At 39.4% G+C, this 19,663-nt stretch overlaps 1 protein-coding gene and 1 non-coding gene across 4 annotated transcripts in view; both read right to left on the reverse strand.

Annotated features, from left to right (window-relative positions):
- The window catches only part of Smc5 (structural maintenance of chromosomes 5), a 68,236-nt gene that overhangs the window by 5,730 nt on the left and 42,843 nt on the right, over window positions 1-19,663 (reverse strand). The window contains exons 16-22 of one of the 3 annotated variants that reach the window (XM_021151740.2): window positions 17,643-17,766; window positions 17,098-17,220; window positions 6,905-7,030; window positions 3,647-3,691; window positions 3,131-3,229; window positions 2,550-2,654; window positions 2,235-2,354 (exon numbers count right to left, since the gene is read on the reverse strand). In XM_021151740.2, coding sequence (XP_021007399.1) covers window positions 2,235-2,354; window positions 2,550-2,654; window positions 3,131-3,229; window positions 3,647-3,691; window positions 6,905-7,030; window positions 17,098-17,220; window positions 17,643-17,766 — 742 coding nt within the window. The remainder of the gene's footprint in view (window positions 1-2,234; window positions 2,355-2,549; window positions 2,655-3,130; window positions 3,230-3,646; window positions 3,692-6,904; window positions 7,031-17,097; window positions 17,221-17,642; window positions 17,767-19,663) is intronic. The other 2 variants (XM_021151741.1, XM_021151743.1) reach the window with 2 other exon arrangements.
- Window positions 8,340-8,441, reverse strand: LOC115030021. Its single transcript, XR_003835614.1, has one exon. It is a non-coding gene; the product is annotated as a U6 spliceosomal RNA (small nuclear RNA).

Here is a 19,663-nt window from a genome sequence, read left to right on the forward strand (position 1 = left end):
GGTGCTCTTACCCACTGAGCCATCTCACCAGCCCCAGCTGTCTTATTTTCAACAATACTTTCTCAAACAGCACAGGACAGTTTCCCAAAGCTTGTCCTGCCAAGTTTGGACTCTGCTCTGTCTCTGCTATTCTAATGAGACCCCGTGGTCCAGTTCTGGACACATAAGAAAGCAAGAGCTTCCTTTTTGGAACCACAAATTACTTCACACATAAATACAAAAGGACGCAGGTAATGCCTTAAAAATTTAGAAATACTTTTAATCTGTTCACCTTCCTTTTCAAACCCGTCAAGTAAACAAATTACACTACTGTAATAGTTTATAATGGCTTTAATTTCTAAGCTACTTTCAACCCTGACTCTTCATTGCCATTGACGGTTGGTCCTCTCTACTGTGCTGCTCTTGGTTCTCCCATCTCACTGAAGGCTCTGCTTAAAGAAGCCAGTTCTGGACCCACTACTGAGGAGACACAGGGAGGCCAGAACAGAGAGGAGACACTGGACAAGGTTGAAAAGAGAGGTCTGGAAGAACACACTGAAAGGGAAGAGAGGCTTTTCTATAGCAGTGCACTGAAAACAGACTATTAACAACAGTACAAGATGAAGGAAGAGCCCCACGCAAAGGATATAATTATAATGGATGGGATTTCTGTGACACAGGCCTCACCTAGTCTATTTGGCCACATTTATGCCCCACACTGACTCAAGCTACTGATAAACATCCTGTTTGAGCAGGAATGATGTTCCCAGTAATCAAACTTATCTAAGAGTTTTGGCTCTGTCTGGAATTAGATAAGGAGCCTGATTTTTTTTTTTTTTTTGCCTCTTGACAGCAATGTGACATTCAGTAACATTACCATAAGTCTCAGTTTGTTTTTTTTTTTTAAAGTAGGGTATATTTAAATACCTGCTTTATAGCACACTTGTAAGAGATTAAACAGCAGGAGGTGAGGTGGTGGTGAGGAACACCTTTAATCCTTGGGAAGCACTTGGGAGGCAGAGGCAGGTGGATTTTCATGAGTTTGAAGCCAGCTTGGTCTACGAAGTGAGTTCTACAACGGTCAGGGTTACACAGAGAAACCCTGTTTCAAAAAACCAAACCCAAACCCCAAACCAAAAAGATGATCTGAAGAGATTAAACAAGATACATTTAGGAAAGGAAGCATCTCGGAACTTAAGTCTTATCCATACATCAGGCATGGATTGTGTGGTAAACTGCTACGGAAGGGTCTAAAACCTCAAACCTAGGACTTATAATAAAATGGTATTTCACAGGTATACTTCACATGAAGCAGAAGGCCCTTGTGAGGCAAAACTCCTCGAAGGACAAAGTGGTGCTACTCTGTTTTATATGTAAAAGAATGAAAACTCAAACATTTGCTAAAATCTAAAATTTTAAAGATATTTCACCTTGGAAACATTTTGACACATGGAAATGAGAATAAATTACCTCAGTATACCAACAAAAACTTTTAATTAAGATCAAAAGATGGCTAGCCTTTTGTCACTTACAGTCCTACCCTCCTGATTCCACTTTCCCAATTATATTCAGGAAATCCAGTCACTTCTTTCTTCATCCACCCGCCTCGCCTATAGTGCTGGGAACTGAAGCCAGGGATCCATGTAGCTAAGCATACACGATCACTCATTGTACCTCCAGCCCTTCTTTATATAATTTTTCTTAATGAAAAATTTGTTTTATTCAGAATAGCAATGCATAAAGCTGTAGTTCAAGGAATTAGCATATTACCCACTTTCTTCTAAATTTGTGATAAAGAAGAAACTAAGAAAACTGAGCATGGCAGTGGAAGTGAGGTAGGTAGGAGCAAGATCGTCAGGGGAGGTCAATGTCATCTTCGCCTATACTGCAAGTTCAAAAAATTAGAAAACACCACCCAACACAAAAAACAAACTCAACCATCTGCTAATTTGTTTATGGCTCTTAAGTTGAGAATGGTAGATTTATAAAGCACTGTATTCATTCAACAGAGCTGAATAACCTTCCCTCACACTGGCTGAAAAATAGCAAGGCATTAGCCACTTCTATAAACACCACCCCCAACCCCAAACCAAGCAAAGCTAATGTTAGAAACCCATAGGTGATCTCTTTCCTCCTTTTCATAATTTTTCAGTAAACAAAAATTTCATGTATAATTCCAAAGGAAACAAATTTACATGTACTCCTTGCACATAATTAAAATTGCTGGTCATAAACTACATCCCAAACGCAATTACCTCATTTTCTGTATGAAGATCGACTTCACCCGCACACTGCATGGAACTGAAGAAGCTGCTGAACTTCTCGTTAATTTTTTCTACAAGCTCCTTTAAGGGATTCAGCCACCTTTCTTTCACCTACAAGTAAGAGGCAAAACAAAGCAACACTGAAAGCAGCACTACCCACTCTGATACAAGATGGCACACACACCACATTCTATAGCAGAGTTAATTTGGTTAGAAAACCACTTTTTGTCTCAGGAGAATAAAATTTATTTTGTATAATTTGTACGCTCATCCCATTCATGGCAAACAAATAAGGATAAAAATTACCTGCGAAATGTTTTCCCTGTATTCATCTAGTTCAACTTTCTTCCCCTGTAGTTCTTCGGTCAACTGCTGTATTTCTACTTCTCTTTTTGAGTACTCCTCAACCACCTGGTTGAAAAAAATTCTTTAAGAAAAATTTATCAAAGGATAAAATTATATAAAAATTTGCATCAACTAAACTACTAGCTAAAAATGCCACTGCGTTGCTTATTTGTACACAATTAATTTATACTACTGAATACTGAAAATGTTACTTTTTAATCCTTGAAAAAAACACACACTGCTGCATTTCAAGTTAACTCAGCTACTCTTTTTCTAAAGAAAAGGCAAGGAACACTGTGTTCCTTAGGAAGACTCAATTTAGAATTCTAATAGATTCAGAATCTGGCATTTAAGGCATTGTTCCTGCTGCCTAGCTTATTATTACCCAGAGCTCCAGTACAGCGTGGGAGGCAAGTACTGGAAAGAACTTTGTGTGTGTGTGCAGGCACACAGGGGTGCACACAGGCATGTGCGTGTGCACGTATGCACTGAGGAAGACAGCAGGATAAGAACTGTAGGATGGAAACTGAGAAGAGGCGTACTACCGAAGGGTTCAGTCCTGTGAAGCATGAAGCTCTTGATCTTTCTTCAGTTAATAATGCATCGATTTCATCCAATGTGTTTGGGAGATCTTGAAAAGCCTAAAGAAGAAGAAAAAATACATCATTAAAAATGGAATAGTGAAGTTTTATTAGAACAGTTAAAAGAAAGTAATCTGCTACATATCTACTACTATCTGATCAATAGCATGCTAGCATATAGCAATACGAAAGAATCATAAAGAGGGCATTTTCTCTTTAAAAAGCTTACACTTTAAAAGAAAAGATGTATACATGTTGGATAGTACCTTAAGGCAATGTATTGATGTTGAATCTAAAATAAGCAGTACATATCACATCGGCTTTGGAATACAAAATAATGAAGTGTCAGTTTATGCTACATGAGAATTAAAAGAGTTCAAAGGCCCACGATTTATCTCTGGGTCTGAAAGCAATGGCTAGGGAAAAGCAACGCAAAAAGGAGATAACAATTTGGAAAGAAGAATGAGTACTGCATACCATGGGGGGTGAGGAGCTGTGTCCATTTGGAATGGTGGGTACTTGCTGAATTGGTAGAATGGGTCCAGAATATGTGGGGCATTGAAAGAGAGCAAGAAGTTAGAGCTTTATACTGTACTTATGAAGACCTACAAAAGCATCCTTACAACTCAACCACTGAGACAGAATTCCATCAAGACTATCTTCTGAACTTATGCCACAGAGACTCACTAGGGTAGACACTTTCCTACAAGGAGAGGCATGCAGTACACGTTTGTGCCTAGCATAACCTGTAGAGCCCTTATAGTAAAAGGTATGCAATGAATTGGGAGCCTGGAAAAGGTTCTGATGAGTTATATGTATCTACTGGATAACCTTGATTTGTATCTTTTTTAACCCTTTGGAACTCAGTCGAATCTCTGCCAAAGCCTCTAGGTATTTAAATGTACATGTGCTACATCCCTGACGTGTATGCTGAGGTGTGAGCTTATGTTTCAACACTTACTTGGCATCTTCACCGGATTCTAACAGGCATACTAAGTTTATTATATTGAAACATAATTTCTACCTCATTCACCTTCCCTACCTCTGTAAGCAAACCAATTTCTCATTAATGATTAGCTTGACAGTTTGTTCCGGCAAAAATTTAGGAGTTTTCTCTTACCCCTGTCATGTCTATCACTGAAGTAAAATTTCTTCCTCCCTCATCCCTTTGTGCTACTATATTAATCTCTTCCCTGGTCAAAACTAATGACCCTTAGTTATTCTCCATAGAGCAGCTGAGAGTATTCGTCTACAAAGTGATTTTAATAGCAATAGTCTTGTGTTTAAGATCCTCCAATGGATTCTATTTTAAAGATAGGAGAGCCCAGGGTAAGGACTACTGAGTAGTGGTGGAAGGCCTACCTAATCTCTGAACATTAAAGGCGGCTGTGGGGATCCAAACTCTTCCTATATTCTTTTTTTTTAATTAGATATTTTCTGTATATACATTTCAAATTTCAAATGCTATCCCGAAAGTTCCCTATACCCCCCCTCCCCCCCGTCCTGCTCCCCTATTCACCCACTCCCGTTTCTTGGCCCTGGCATTCCCCTGTACTGGGGCATATAAAGTTTGCAAGACCAAGAGGCCTCTCTTCCCAATGATGGCCGACTAGGCCATCCTCTGCTACATATGCAGCTAGAGACACAAGCTCTGGGGGTACTGGTTAGTTCATATTGTTGTTCCACCTATAGGGTTGCAGACCCCTTCAGCTCCTTGGGTGCTTTCTCTAGCTTCTCCACTGGGGGCCCCGTGTTCCATCTTATAGATGACTGTGAGCATCTACTTCTGTATTTGCCAGGTACTGGCATAGCCTCATACGAGACAGCTATACCAGGGTCCCTTCATCAAAATCTTGTTGGCATATGCAATTCTATAAGGTCATATTAATCCAAACTATGCCTTCGTCCTTGCTTGGCATTTAATTTTTTTCTTTCTTTCTTTTTTTTTTTTTTTTTGGTTTTCCGAGACAGGGTTTCTCTGTGTAGCCCTGGCTGTCCTGGAGCTCACTTAGTAGACCAGGNTGGCCTTGAACTCAGAAATCCGCCTGCCCCTGCCTCCCGAGTGCTGGGATTAAAGGCGTGCGCCACCACTCCCGGCTTTAATTTTTTTTTTTTTTAAAACACTGTTTCTCTGTTATGACCTTGGCTGTCCTAGAACAAACTATGTAGACCAGACTGGCCTCAAACTTGGAAATCTATCTCCCCCTGCATCCCGAGTTCTGAGACTAAAGGATGTGCTGCCACCACCAAGCTGGGAGATAATTTTAATCCTTCCAAGATTCCTTTTAACACATGGCACAGACATATGCACCTCAGCAACTCTGTATGAGCTACCTCTCTGCCTGGGTCCACCTCACATGACTGAATCCTTCTCTTCACCCAGGACTTATCTATAAGAGTAACATTTCAAACAAACATTCCCTAAGCAGCTGCCCATCCTTGCAACGTTAGCCATCACCTTTATTCTTCCTTTATTCTCTCTTGCTGCCTGACCTGATTATCTGTTTCATGTTGCTTGGTCTGTCCTCTAAGCCAGAGTTCAAGTTTCAGTGAGGAAAGCACATATGTATTACTTAATAATTGGTCATAGCAGCCAATCAATGTATTTTAATAAATATACTATTTCCTGATTTCATTCTTTCAAAAACAGTGTATTTTCTGGGGAGGCAGGGTTGAAACAGTTCACTTCTATCTGTAGGCATTGAACTGGGAATCATCCTACCTCCACCTCCCACGTGCTGGTATTAGAGACAACTGCCACTATGGCCAGCACACAAACAAACTATAACTTATAGCAGATATATATATATCATGCCAATATCTTATTAAAGCAAAACATATTTTAGATGCATTCTACAATTTTCTTTAGAAACAAACTCTCAATTAGTTTTATGAATTTCTGTTAAATTCTTACTCTGTACCCAAACAAACTCAAGCCCTGCAGTATTCTGTGTGTGGTAGTATAAAATAAAACCTTCCAGGATATGACAACTACAATCTATACTATCCCTTTTCTATGCTTAGTGGACATTTCATCATCTAGGAAAGTTGATACATTTAAGACTTTTAAAAGTACACAATACTACTATTTAAAAATGCATTTGTAGCTAATTTGATATTCCTTCGGGTAGGTATGCAGAAAAGGTTTCAATGTCAGATAAAGCCTAGGAACACAAGGGACAGAATAAATGGCAGAGTGTGAACAGAGAGGAACGAGCATTGCTTAGTTGGACACTGACATACCAGCATATAACTGACAGAAGGTATCATCTCTGAAGATTCGGCACCTGAAAACCCCTAAAGACAGACTTCTAAAGCAAAACAAAACAACCCTCTACCCCCAAAAAAACCCCACCCTCTTGCCTTTGTCTTTCTCAATATCATCCTTGCTTACTGTTTGTCAGACACAAATTACTTACTAGTTTTCACGGATGTTTTACACGCCAACAATCCCTTTCTATGATGGTTAAGAGGGAAAGACTTTAATTGTGAAAATGAATGTTATATTGTCATTTTAAGATATTGCTCATACTTTAAAACTAAGCAAAGATTGGTGACTAAATCTGAGAGAAAGTAAGTTAATCAAAGTTACTTTAAGTATTTGATCATTGGGAAACGGCGTATTTTAAATGCTACTTTGTGTTTTCATGTCCTGTGTCTATGCCTAGAGTAGGACATCTTAAACTTAAAATTCTGTTTTAGGTCAACTGAAGCATTACTTATTTTTATACTTACTGTCTGGAATTCTTGTGGAACAGCCTGGTCAGCACTCAGGTTGCATACTTGCCTAGCTTTCTTCATAAGTTCCTTGCACTTCTGTAACAATCTCTGTCTGTTGTCATCCAATTCAATGAACTGTTGCTATTAAAAAAGTAATATTTTAAAATGTTACTACTAAATCAGAGGCTTGTTGTATAAAACAATCACATATCCAATAAATTGCTGAACTCATTATGATTATCATGTCATCTGAACTATGACTTTCTTACTATAAAAATACATTAGCCTTTTATTATGAAGGTAAAAATTTAAACTAAACTTTAAAATATCAGAGCCAGTATTTCTCTAATATGTAAGAACTCTAAAGTTTACTCTTTTATAAATGTTTAATTTTAATGAAACATTATCATACACAGGCTTCACATAAGAAAATAAATATCTGAATATAAATTTAAAAAGTACTCCTAATAACTTTCAAATATGTTTTAACTATTTATCATTCATTCATGGACTTATTTATTTCCCCAGCAGTTAATTAGCAAGATCTATGAGATGCCAATCTGCATTAAGTATTGAGTGGTGAATAGAGAAAGACCCACACAACCATCATCATAACAGAAACAGACATTATCTACTGAGTACCCTTGGATGAGTGTTCCCCACCTAAGTTTTCTCTCCTTTCCCTGATCCCCAACCTTACCCCATTTTGGGGAGGTAGGACTGTAGAAGCAGGGTCTTATGTAGTAGCCCAGGCTGGCTTCAAACTTGTTATCTCCCTAAGAGTGACCCTGACCTCCCGATCCTCCTGCTTCCCAAGTAAGGGGATTATAGTCACATAGCCCTATGCCTAGTCCTTGTATCTTTTATTTCCCACAGCACTACACAGTAACAGGCTGAAAAGAGGGATGGAGAGATGGCTCACAACTGCCTATAACTCCAGATCTAGGGGATCCTTTGGGTTCCATGTGCATATACCCAAGCCCCTAAATACATATATTTTAAAAAGGCAAAGTCATTCATTCATTCACTCACTCACTCACTCACTTATTTATGTTTTTTTTTTTTAAAGATTTATTTATTTATTATGTGTAAGTACACTGTAGCTGTCTTCAGACACTCCAGAAGAGGGCGCCAGATCTCGTTACGGGTGGTTGTGAGCCACCATGTGGTTGCCGGGACTTGAACTCTGGACCTTTGGAAGAGCAGTTGGGTGCTCTTACCCACTGAGCCATCTCACCAGCCCCTGTTTTTTTTTTTAATTAGGTAATTTCCTCAATTACATTTCCAATGCTATCCAAAAAGTCCCCAATACACCCCCCCCCACTTCCCTACCCACCCATTCCCATTTTTTTTTGGCCCTGGCGTTCCCCTGTACTGGGGCATATAAAGTTTGCAAGTCCAATGGGCCTCTCTTTCCAGTGATGGCCTACTAGGCCATCTTTTGATACAAAAAAATATGGAACGCTTCACGAATTTGCGTGTCATCCTTGCGCAAGGGCCATGCTAATCTTCTCTGTATCGTTCCAATTTTAGTATATGTGCAAGCGAGCACTTATTTATGTTTTGAGACAGGATTTCTTTGTGTAGCTTTAACTGTCCCAGAATTAGCTCTATAGACCAGGCTATCCACAAACTCAAAGATCTGCTCCCCTTTCCCTGCCCTGAGTGCTAGGAATTACAGGTGTGTGTCACCACCACTAGGCCAGATAAAATTATTTTTAAAAAAACTAATTAAAAAACCATTCAAGTTTACACATTTAGAGATTATAATAACTCGCATATTCATGCCTGCCTGTAAGAAACCCTACCTACTCTGCTGTGAGATTGTGTCTCCTAGTAATACCAGAAGCTCCACCTGTAAAGTCTCACCAACATTGATTGCCCAAACGTGAGTTAAAGCCCATGGAGCCTCAGTCCCACAAAAACCCCACAGGTAACTGAGTAAAGCTGGGAGCAGAAAAGGTGGCCCTCCCCAGAGAAGAGAACAAATACTGCTTCTCCAGCATCAAATGGTCAGCCCCATACATACAAGTAATGTGAGACCCCGACTTAGAGCATTTCTCCCTGGAAGGTAAAGCCCCTGGACGTTCCCCAAGCTTGTTTTCCCTGACCTCTAAAAATACAGCCAGAAAGAAGCTCTTTGTTCTCTATAGCCAGCAAAAAGCCTTTTTGTTTCTATACTTTACAACCAGAGAGAGATGCCTGCCTTCCTGTGCCGAGGACATGGAGATTAAAAATTCAGAAAGAACTCACTCCCCACTTCTGCCTTGTAAATTTCACCAAGGACACCCGGAAGAGAAGAACTCTCCTTCCAACTCCTCCCAACTCTTCCCAACTCCTCCCAAATCCTCAGCTAGCTGTTAAAAGCCCCCTACTGTCACCTCTCTGGGTCGAACTCCCCTGCCCTGCACAGTGGAGGGACTTCGTCCTCAGCTAGCTGATAATAAAACCTCTTGCAGTTTGCATCAGGTGTGGTTTTCTCTCGGGTCACTGGGGTGCTGGCCAGCTCATCCCGGAACTTGAGCGGAGGCCCAGCTTCAGGGGCCTTACAGTAACATATGTATGTACTCAAGAGGTTATATTTGGAAACACACACACACACCCAGATTTATATATGTGGGTGTGTATGTAAAAATACATAGATACATGCATACAACTGATGAAAAAAAGGGGCCATGCATGAATCTGAAGGAGGGAGCAAATGGGAGGATTTAGAGGGAGGAAAGGGAACAATGTTGTAACTCTAACATACTTTCAAACTCAAACAAACAGACTAAATTTAAATATCAAAGGTGTGGCGGGAGAACCCCTCATCTTGGAGAAAGGGTTTCCCATAGTCCAGGCTCACCTTCAAACTTACTATGTAGCCAAAGTTAGTATTGGACTCATCTTTCTGCTTCTACCTCACAAGTGCTGCCACCATAAGGTACTGTGCTTGCCCTATAGAGCACATGTTACATTTGTTATAATAAATGCTTTTCAGTGGGAGCAGTGTGGACAGAGTGTGTAAGCAGGAAACAGAATATAGAACAGAGGTCAGAGTGACTGAAGAAGCTGCGTCAGCTGCACAGCTTTAATGGGAGAAAACTAATAAGAACCGGTTATGAAGAAAAATTTAAAGATAGATGACTATGAATATATAGGCACTGAAGCCTCAAAGACACACTTGGTTAGTAAGTAACATAACATGACTGGAGGAGAGGCGTCTATAAGGTTATAAAAATCTAGCCTTACTAAGGTGGACAAAGGCCAGTCTTTCAAGTTTTATGTATGATGAGGAGGGCATTTAATCTATGTAACGCCACTTCTAGACCAAGTATCGTCATAGCCACTCTACTCCACACTTACGCAAGTTTAGGAAATGTGCTATGTTATCTTTTAGATGTGGCTGAGAGGTGCCAAGAAACTTGCTCAATGCTATATGAGGTTTCTAATAATGAAACTATGTTTATCTCATGCTGTAGAAAACTACAAACTAATTTCCCTAAAAAACCAAAATAAAGACAAAAAACCCCAAACCAAAAACACTTATATGTAAGGGGTTGATGGCCTAGTGACACCTCAAGTCTATGTGATTAACATCTCTGAAGGACTTGGAGAGTTCTATTATTAACAAGGTCTTTGGGTCATTTAGTTTGACAACAATCAATGAGATAAAAGTATAAAAAGTAAAAGGTTATATACTGTATTGAACTGAAATAAAAATAAGTCTTTTTCTAATTACTAGCCTGAGAGAAATTTAAAAAAGAACTATTAAAGAAAACAAGCCACTGAAAAACTAGGTATAGATCTGAAGAGAGATTTCTCAAAACAAAAAATTTAAAATGTGTTCAACATCCTTAGCATTTAGATAAACGAAAACTATTTGAGATTCTATTTTAGCCCAGTTAGAAGGCTAAGATCAAGGAAACAACTGACAATCAGAATGTGGAGAAACAGGAGCTCCCATCCACCGATTCTCAAACTGGTGTAGCCATTATGGAATTCGTTATAGAGAAGCTACACCTAAAATTCTGCAAACACATCTACACATGACCCAGCCATACGACTCCTGAGCAAAAATCCAAAGGACTTGCTATCTATCCTATTAGAGAGATAATTGCTCAGTATGTTCAGGACTGATCATTCACAATAGCTAAGAATTGGAAGCAGTCTAGGATAGCATCCGTGTATGCATAATATTTTTGAGATACTCATAATTTTTTTAATTAGATATTTTATTTACATTTCAAATGTTATCCCTTTTCCTAGTTTCTCCTCCGAAAATCCCCTATCCTCTCCCAGCTTCCCCTGCTCCCCAACCCACCCACTCCTGCTTCCTGGCCCAGGCATTCCCCTATACTGGGGCATAGAACTTTCACCAGGACCAAAGGCCTCTCCTCTCACTGATAAAGGACTAGGCCATCCTCTGCTACATATGCAGCTAGAGCAACACCCCACCATATGCTTTGACTTGTGGTTGTGATGGTTTGTATATTCTTGGACCAGGGAGTGGCAACATTTAGAGGTGTGGCCTTGTTGGAATAGGTATGACCTGGTGTGTCACTGTGAGTGTGGGCCTAAGATCCTCACCCTAGTTGCCTGGAAGTCAGTCTTCCACTAGCAGCCTTTGGATGAAGATGTACAACTCTCAGCTTCTCCTGGTCATGTCTGCTGGATACTGCCATGCTCCCACCTTGATGATAATGGAATGAACCTCTGAACCTGTAAGCCAGCCCCAATTAAATGTTGTTTTTATAAGAATTTCCTTTGTCATGGTGTCTGTTCACAGCAGTAAAACCTTAACTAATACAGTAGTTTAGTCCCAGGGAGCTCTGGGGGTACTGGTTAGTTCATATTGTTGTTCCTCCTATGGGGCTACAAACCCCTTCAGCTCCTTGGGTCCTTTCTCTAGCTCCTTCATTGGGGACCCTGTGCTCCGTCCAATGGATGACTGAGAGCTTCCACTTCTGTATTAGTCAGGCACTGGCAGAGCCTCTCAGGAGACAGCTGTATCAGGCTCCTGTCAGCAGGCTCTTGTTGGCATCTGCAGGAGTGGTTGTTTATGGGATGGATCCCCAGGTGGGGCAGCTTCTGAATGGTCATGCCTTCAGTCTCTACTCTGAACTCTGTCTCTGTAACTTCCGGATAATAAATTCTATTCAGCCATAAAAAACCCCCAAACCAAAGAAATAACCCTGTAGGTAAATGGACAGACTCTACTAGTAACTACCAAGCCTAGAAAGGCAAAGGCTGTGCACTGCGCGGCGTCTGGGGCATCCCAGAGCTCAGCGCTTAGACAGGAAATGTCTCGTTGGTTAAGAGCACTTGCTACCCTTGTAGAGTAACCTGGGTTGTTTCCACCACCCACAGCATGGCTGAGAGGCACACACAGTACACATACATATATCCAGGCATTCAAATACATACATAAAGTACTTTTTTCTCTCGGTGTAGTTCTGGCTGTCCTGAAACTCGCTCTGTGGACCAGAAATCAAAATCAAACTCAGAAATCCGCCTGCCTCTGCCTCCTGATTGCTGGAATTAAAGGTGTGCACCACCACTGCCTGTCTTACAAAATCATTTTTAAAAAACAAACCATATGGAAACATTGTATTATAAACTTAATGCAAATATAACCTGTGTGTGTACTTCATGTGGAATTATGTCACACTGAGTGATAATGTTCCTTAACAGACTATCTAACTACTATAAATATCCAGTGTCAGGCAAGGAAATCTCCCTTGAGTTGTTGGAAAAGGGGTGTCTAGGAGACCCTCAAAACAACAATGGATGATTGTCATTGTCTTTGCCTCCCAGAACTTGAGGAATTTTTAAAGTACCCTCTTTGAAGATCAGCTCTCACATTATGGGAAAGAGCTGTGCATGCTGCCAGGGAGAAAAGTACTCAAAAGATCTATCCAGTTGCTAGTTGTGTGAAGCACACAGTGATCAGCTGGGCAAGGTATCCCCAGTGGTGTGGTGATGAGACTTTGTATCGTTGGGATAACAACAGCCATCTGATTGGTAGTGTAAGCCTAGCCAACTACCTATAGCTGGAGATGTTGCAGACCCCAGAGGAGAAAGTACTACTGTCATTCTCTAAACCAATGTAACTTCTAACTGTATTCTAGAGCAGCTGTTATCCCCCATTAAAAAGGTTCTTCATGCAGCAAGCTGGAGGCTTCTACACAGACCTATGATTTGATAAAGTGTAGAGTAAGTGAATCAGGAACGCTGCACAGACTAACCAGCGCATCTATAACACAACCCTTAGACCTCAGCTTCAGAAGATGGAGTGGAAATATTTTTGGAACCAGAAGACTGGGATGCCTACTCTGAGGTACTGAGATGTGAGAAGGATGCTATAGCCACAAAATCTCAAAAATATATTTGACTCTACATGCCAAAGAGGATGGGAAAAATGAACAAGGCTCCACACCCAGATGAAGGCAAGCACCTAAGCAATGGCTGCTGAAGGGTGAGAACCATCTTATAAGTTCTCCAATCTCAAGTGGTCAGTCCTAATTTTTTTTTTTTTGTTTGTTTTTCGAGACAGGGTTTCTCTGTATAGCCCTGGCTGTCCTAGAACTCAGAAATCCACCTGCCTCTGCCTCCTGAGTGGTGGGATTAAAGGCCTGCACCACCACGCCCAGCTGTCAGTCCTAATTTTATGTACATATGTACATCACTAAATGTACTCAGTAGGTGTTATGTACACACAGACCACACACAAATATGCATATGTATGTGTGGGTGTATATATTTATGTATATAACATATAATTATAAAAAATGAAGCAATAAACTTGAAAGGGAATTGGGGAATACTAAAGAAGTTGGAAAGGGAGTAGAATCTATGTAAATACAGTGCATTCATACATGAAATTCTCTAAATTTTTATTCAAAAATAACAAAAAATACGGGGAGAGAGGAACTAGTCAGACACTGTAAGTGCCATGGTAGTTAAGTAAGAAAGAAGCCCCTGACCACTTTAAGCCACAATTCTTGTTGATCCTTGTTAGTGTAACACAGGGAAAAAAAGGAATATATATTTATAGAAGATTAATCAAAAGGCTTTGTTAGGATTTCTGGTCTTAAATAGTTAACTGAGTATAGAGAATAATGTATCTGTTTGGCACAAAAGAATGGCAAAATATAGAAAACATCTTCAATTAGTAGTTCAGAAAAAAAATTTCCTTAAGTATATATCTTAAAGAAACAATTATCACCTTTTCTCTAAAATTCTTTCTCTGGAAAGCTGAATTGTCTTAAAAGTGGTACAGAAATAGCTTGACTAATATTGAACAAGAAAAACCTTTTCCTGGAAGGCCCTCTTGTGGAAGAAGAACGCTACACACTTTCCAGTATTTGTGGAATCCCAGATCTAAATGCTTAGATTTGAAATGTCTCTTTGGTTAAGAGCACTTGCTGCTCTTTAAGGATAGGTGTCCTCAAACTTAACCCCTTGCCCCAGCCCCCCAGGGTGGGCATTAAAGCCATGAACCACCATGCTGGGCTTGCCCTCTCAGCCCCAGTTAGAGAAAATAGATCATGAAGTTATTTTGGTCATTTCCAACTCAAGCTCTTCAAGGTTTGTATTAATCCACATCCTTATTTTATACTGAAGCTGTTTTCTTTTAGGCTAAAACTCCTAATGACATCATTTATTTCCTCACGTCTACAAAAAGAACATCACAGATATTAACAGCTTAATTACTGAAAACAGGCAAAGATTCTCTTTGAAATTCTTTAGAATTGTTTAGAATCAATCTTTTTTTGGAATAATTTTTTTTTCTGTAAAGCGATGCTTCTAACTCAAAGATGTTAGAATTTACTTTAAAAAATGTAGTAAAGAAATTATAGACATTTAAGTTAATAATCTGATTGCTATTTTGCTATTTATTTGAGATGGGGTCCATGCTGCCTATGCTGGTCTCAAACTCTTAAGTTCAAATGATCCTCCAGCCTCAGCCTCCTAAGTGCTGGGATTAAAGTCACAAATCTGCCTGGTCTTCATTCTGTGTTTTGTATTGGTAAACAAACATCTACTCCTGAGTTGCAGTGCCCCTGCTCTTCACCCCTCTTCTTTGTACATCACTCTCTTCTTACAAGTACCTTACATGATATTCATACCTCCCTATAGCTTCTTGGGAGAAAGATTATCTATTGGCTCCTTACAATAAGTAACAGTTAAAAAAAAATCCTTATTTCCATGTCTGAAAGTATCAATTCATATAATAATACTGAATATATCTAAAAGACAATCAGCAAATATATGCCATTTTATTTGCAACTTTCATTCCTTTTCAGAGAATTTAGCTATATATTAGACTTATAGCCAGTTAGTACATGTATCATGTAGTTCTTACTCTTTTCAGTAAGTTTTGTTTTTCAAAGGAGTTTGAGATTCTTAAGTCTAGACAATGAAAGCATTACTAGACCGTTGTCTAGTCCACTATTTGTAGGATTTCTTTAACAGTCTCTCTCCGTTTCAGCTCTTTTCATATTGGACTGCTGAGCATCTCTTTAGAGAAGAAACGCTGCTGGCAGTTTGTTTTGAAGTTCCTACAGACTAATGTTGCCAAATTGTATTCTGGACTTCTCAGGTGGAAATGAAGATTAGCTTTGAAAATCAATACCAAGAGATTTTTTTTTTATTATTCAAGAATTCCTTGGGGGGCTGGAGAGATGTCTCAGCAGTTAAGAGCACTGACTGCTCTTCCAAAGGTCCTGAGTTCAATTCCCAGCAACCACATGGTGGCTCACAACCATCCGTAGCTAGATCTGGCGCCCTCTTCTGGTGTGTCTGAAGACAGCTACAGTGTACTTACATATAATAAATAAATAAATCTTTGCCGGGCGGTGGTGGCGCACGCCTTTAATCCCAGTACTTGGGAGGCAGAGGCAGGCGGATTTCTGAGTTTGAGGCTACCCTGGTCTACAAAGTGAGTTCCAGGACAGCCAGGGCTATACAAGAGGTCTGGTTATTGAGTGCAATTCACAGCTAATGGTGCAATCATGCTCATGTACTAGACACTCAGGAGAAGCCCTGCAGCTTGGTGGAGCTCCTTGGCTGGTAAGCACATCAGGAGAGTGACATATACAATTCCTCATGAAAAGAGCACAGAGCCTGTTTGGGATTCTCTCAGAGAGTGTTCTGTGTGTCTCTTTATGAAAAGTCGGTGTTGTTCAGAGGTCCGTGCTTTTTTATTAAATTACTAACCATGAAGGGTCCATGGGAAACCAGGGTTTTGTAGAAGATGGTCACAAGTACAGATGGGGGGCTGGAGAGATGGCTCAGTGGGTAAGAGCACTCGACTGCTCTTCCAAAGGTCCAGAGTTCAAATCCCAGCAACCACATGGTGGCTCATAACCATCCGTAACGAGATCTGGCGCCCTCTTCTGGAGTGTCTGAAGACAGCTACAGTGTACTTACATATAATAAATAAATAAATCTTTAAAAAAAAAAAAAAAAAGAAGAAGTACAGATGGCCTAGAATCCTTGAACTTAAAAAAGCCAGTGTGTTAAGAAAGAGCCGTCTACTGGGACATTTCTTATAAACTGTTCAGTTTGATACTAACTGCATGTGATTACCATCAAAGCAGGACTGTAAGACATCAATAGGGATTTCTCAAGTTTAGTTTTGTTACTGCACAGGTCTTCCATGGATGTTTAGGATACCAAGTGTTCTTCTATTCTTGAGAAAGTAATTTAGAGATTAAAATACTAAGTAACAACAAAAACAAAAATAAAAAATAACTGTCACCATCACCTTGACACTACATCTTTAGAATTAAGTTTGTGTATTATTTCATACTTCTTTCTCCACACAATTTTATCATCTACTATGAAATACTAAAGTTAAGGTTAAACTGTAGTGATTATTCATCTATCCACTCTTATATCCTTCAAGTATTGCTTCCTCATTTACAAAATACAAAGTTTTATTTTATTAATAACGATTACTACTGTGTCTAAGAGCATAGGTGTGGCCACACTAAGTCAGCTTTCTCCTTCTACCTTTTCCCAGGTTTGAGAGATTAAACTTTGGTCATTGCCATTTTGTGCCAAATGCTTTTCTTCAATGATCTACCTTGATGGCCACTAAGTTTGAAATTACATAGTATAAAACAACTGGACACTGAAAACAATAGTATGCGATGTATCCTTTTAAACTAGTTTAAGGTTGGACCCTAAAATAAAAAGCTAAGGGAAGAATGTCTTACTTCTGTGACGCGCAGCTGGGAAGATGACGCCATGTAATCTGCTTCTAACTTGTTCTTCTCAGAGATCACTGTAGTATTTTGAAGAATCAAATCAACTTTTTGAATATGGAAAGAAGTGCATATCTAGAAACAAACAATCCATAAGATTTTGGTTTTTATGTTTTCTAAGTTGCTTAAGTTTTACAACCATGAAGAATGCCACAGTTCTTTTTTTTCAAAACAAAATTATGAATCATGAAAAAATAAGATCTTCTTGTGATTGACATCTCCATCAAATAGTTAATATAAAACTACTTTAAAAAGTTACTTCCTAAATATTTAGGTCATTTGAAAGAAAGTAATTTAGCCTAGTAAGTTAACTTTTAAGATTCTCTGTAAGCATTAAAACCTAAACAAGCTGAAGCTGATTATAAAAATCTCTTGCTTATATCACCAAACCAGAAAAACTGTAAAGTGATGATTTCTCATAAAGTCCTCCAAATATTACTAAATTTTAGTATTTAGTGTTTTTCAAAAAATGTCAAAAATTAAGAAAAACATCTTACCTTTACAAGGCCTGTTAATTCAGTAACAAGTTTTGCTTTCTGAACATTTATTTCTTTTATTTTGGTACTTGCTTTTCGTTCTTCCTCTTCCAGATTGCAAGTATCCTGTTCCATCAGTTTTATACTGTATGACAGACACATATAATGATGGAGAGATCAGAGCCAAACAAAGGACCGAGTCCAAAGCCTTAGGTCCCCCGAAGTTTTTGGTTTATATAATAATAATGGTAATCAGAAGTATAAATACTAGTTTCTAGATTAAGCACCTTTTAATACAATCAGTCAGGATGAAAATATACTGTGGAGCTATATGACCTGCAAAGTTTAGTGTCAGCAATGGTGCTGATGCAGAATATGGAGTCAGAAAGGAAGTCTGAATTCCCCATTGTCAGTCATCAAAAAGCAAAGCCGGAGCTTTAGCTTCCTCATCTGTACACTGCAGATGAGAAATTTCCTCCGTCTGAACTTGGAAGAAAAAACACACAACATAGAATAATACCTGGCCCAGAAATTATTTATTTATTAATATAGGTTGATACTGACATTGTTCATAAAACACAGTCCTTAAGCAGGCAGAGCTGACCCATACGGAAAAGAAACAGAAGAAAAATCAACACAAGGGCTAGGAATGGAGCTCAGCTGGTGGAGTGCTTGCTTGATAAGCACAAAGACTTGGATTCCATCCCCACAGCAGCACTGATCCGGAGTGCAGGTACACAACCCAGCACTTGGGAGGCAGAGGCAGGAAAATCCCAAGTTTAAGGTAACTCAGCTACGCAAGTGTGAGGCCAGCCTGCTACATGAGCTACACCCTGCACCCCGACAATTATCATTAAGATAAATTTAAAGATTAAGAAACAAAGGTTTGAAAAGTGAAGTCATCACCTACAACTATAGATATTAAGTTGTATGATAAGTTTAATCCATGGTGATTCCGAGGAGACAGAGAGGAAGAGTTGCTGGAGAGGAAAGCAAGATTCTGAATACTTATGAAAGCCGGCCGTAGGAAGCACAAGGCGCAGCCTGGCAAGAACCTGCTAGCCCACCCACCCACCCNCCCACCCTCCCACCCTAACTTTTCAAGCATCATCTGGATGAACTGAACGGAGGGTCCAACCATCGCTGCAGGGCATCACCACAGAATCACTACAAAGTGAATAAAGGCAGAAATAAAGTAATGGGCTGGTAATAAACAAAAACTCATTTTCTCCCAAAAATCATTAACAAGAAAGTCTTAAACAAGCTTCAACAAGGGAATTACAGAAGTCACACAGTAAAGTTTAAATGGTTTGTCAATAATTGAAGATAGGATTAAAGTAAAGGGCTGAAGGTGATAAACAAGATTAAAAATTGAAAAAGAAAATGCAGGAAAGAAGCTATTTGCTTTAAAAAAGATTAAAAACAAAGAAAATTTCTGTAATATAGTTTATTGTCTTTTAAAAAAATCTTTTCTGGTTTTCCCAGTTTTTTAATCTTATTTTTTGAAAAATCAGTAGTAATACTGTATTCACATCATTTCCATATACCTCCCTTTCCTGCCTCCAACCACTCTATCCTACTCTACCCTCAAATTCATGATATCTCTATATTCCTTTGTCTCTCTGTGAGTCTGCTTAGTGTTTCTCATATGTACATGTATGTATTAAGGCTTACCACTTGGAGGCGGGCGTGGTGGCACATACCTTTAATCCCAGCACTCGGGAGGCAGAGGCAGGCAGATTTCTGAGTTCAAGGCCAGCCTGGTCTACAAAGTGAGTTCCAGGACAGCCAAAGCTATACAGAGAAACCCTGTCTTGAAAAAAACAAACAACAACAACAACAACAAAGACTTACCACTTGGGATTAGATAACCTATGATGAAGCTCTTTCCCGGGGAAAAATGATTCACCCTCTCTCAACAGCCACTGTACTGGCTGGTTTTGTGTGTCAACTTGACACAGCTGGAGTTATCACAGAGAAAGGAGCTTCAGTTGAGGAAATGCCTCCATGAGATCCAACTGTAAGGCATTTTCTCAATTAGT

Source organism: Mus caroli, chromosome 19 (genome assembly GCF_900094665.2).
Source record: "Mus caroli chromosome 19, CAROLI_EIJ_v1.1, whole genome shotgun sequence".
NCBI lineage: Eukaryota > Metazoa > Chordata > Mammalia > Rodentia > Muridae > Mus > Mus caroli.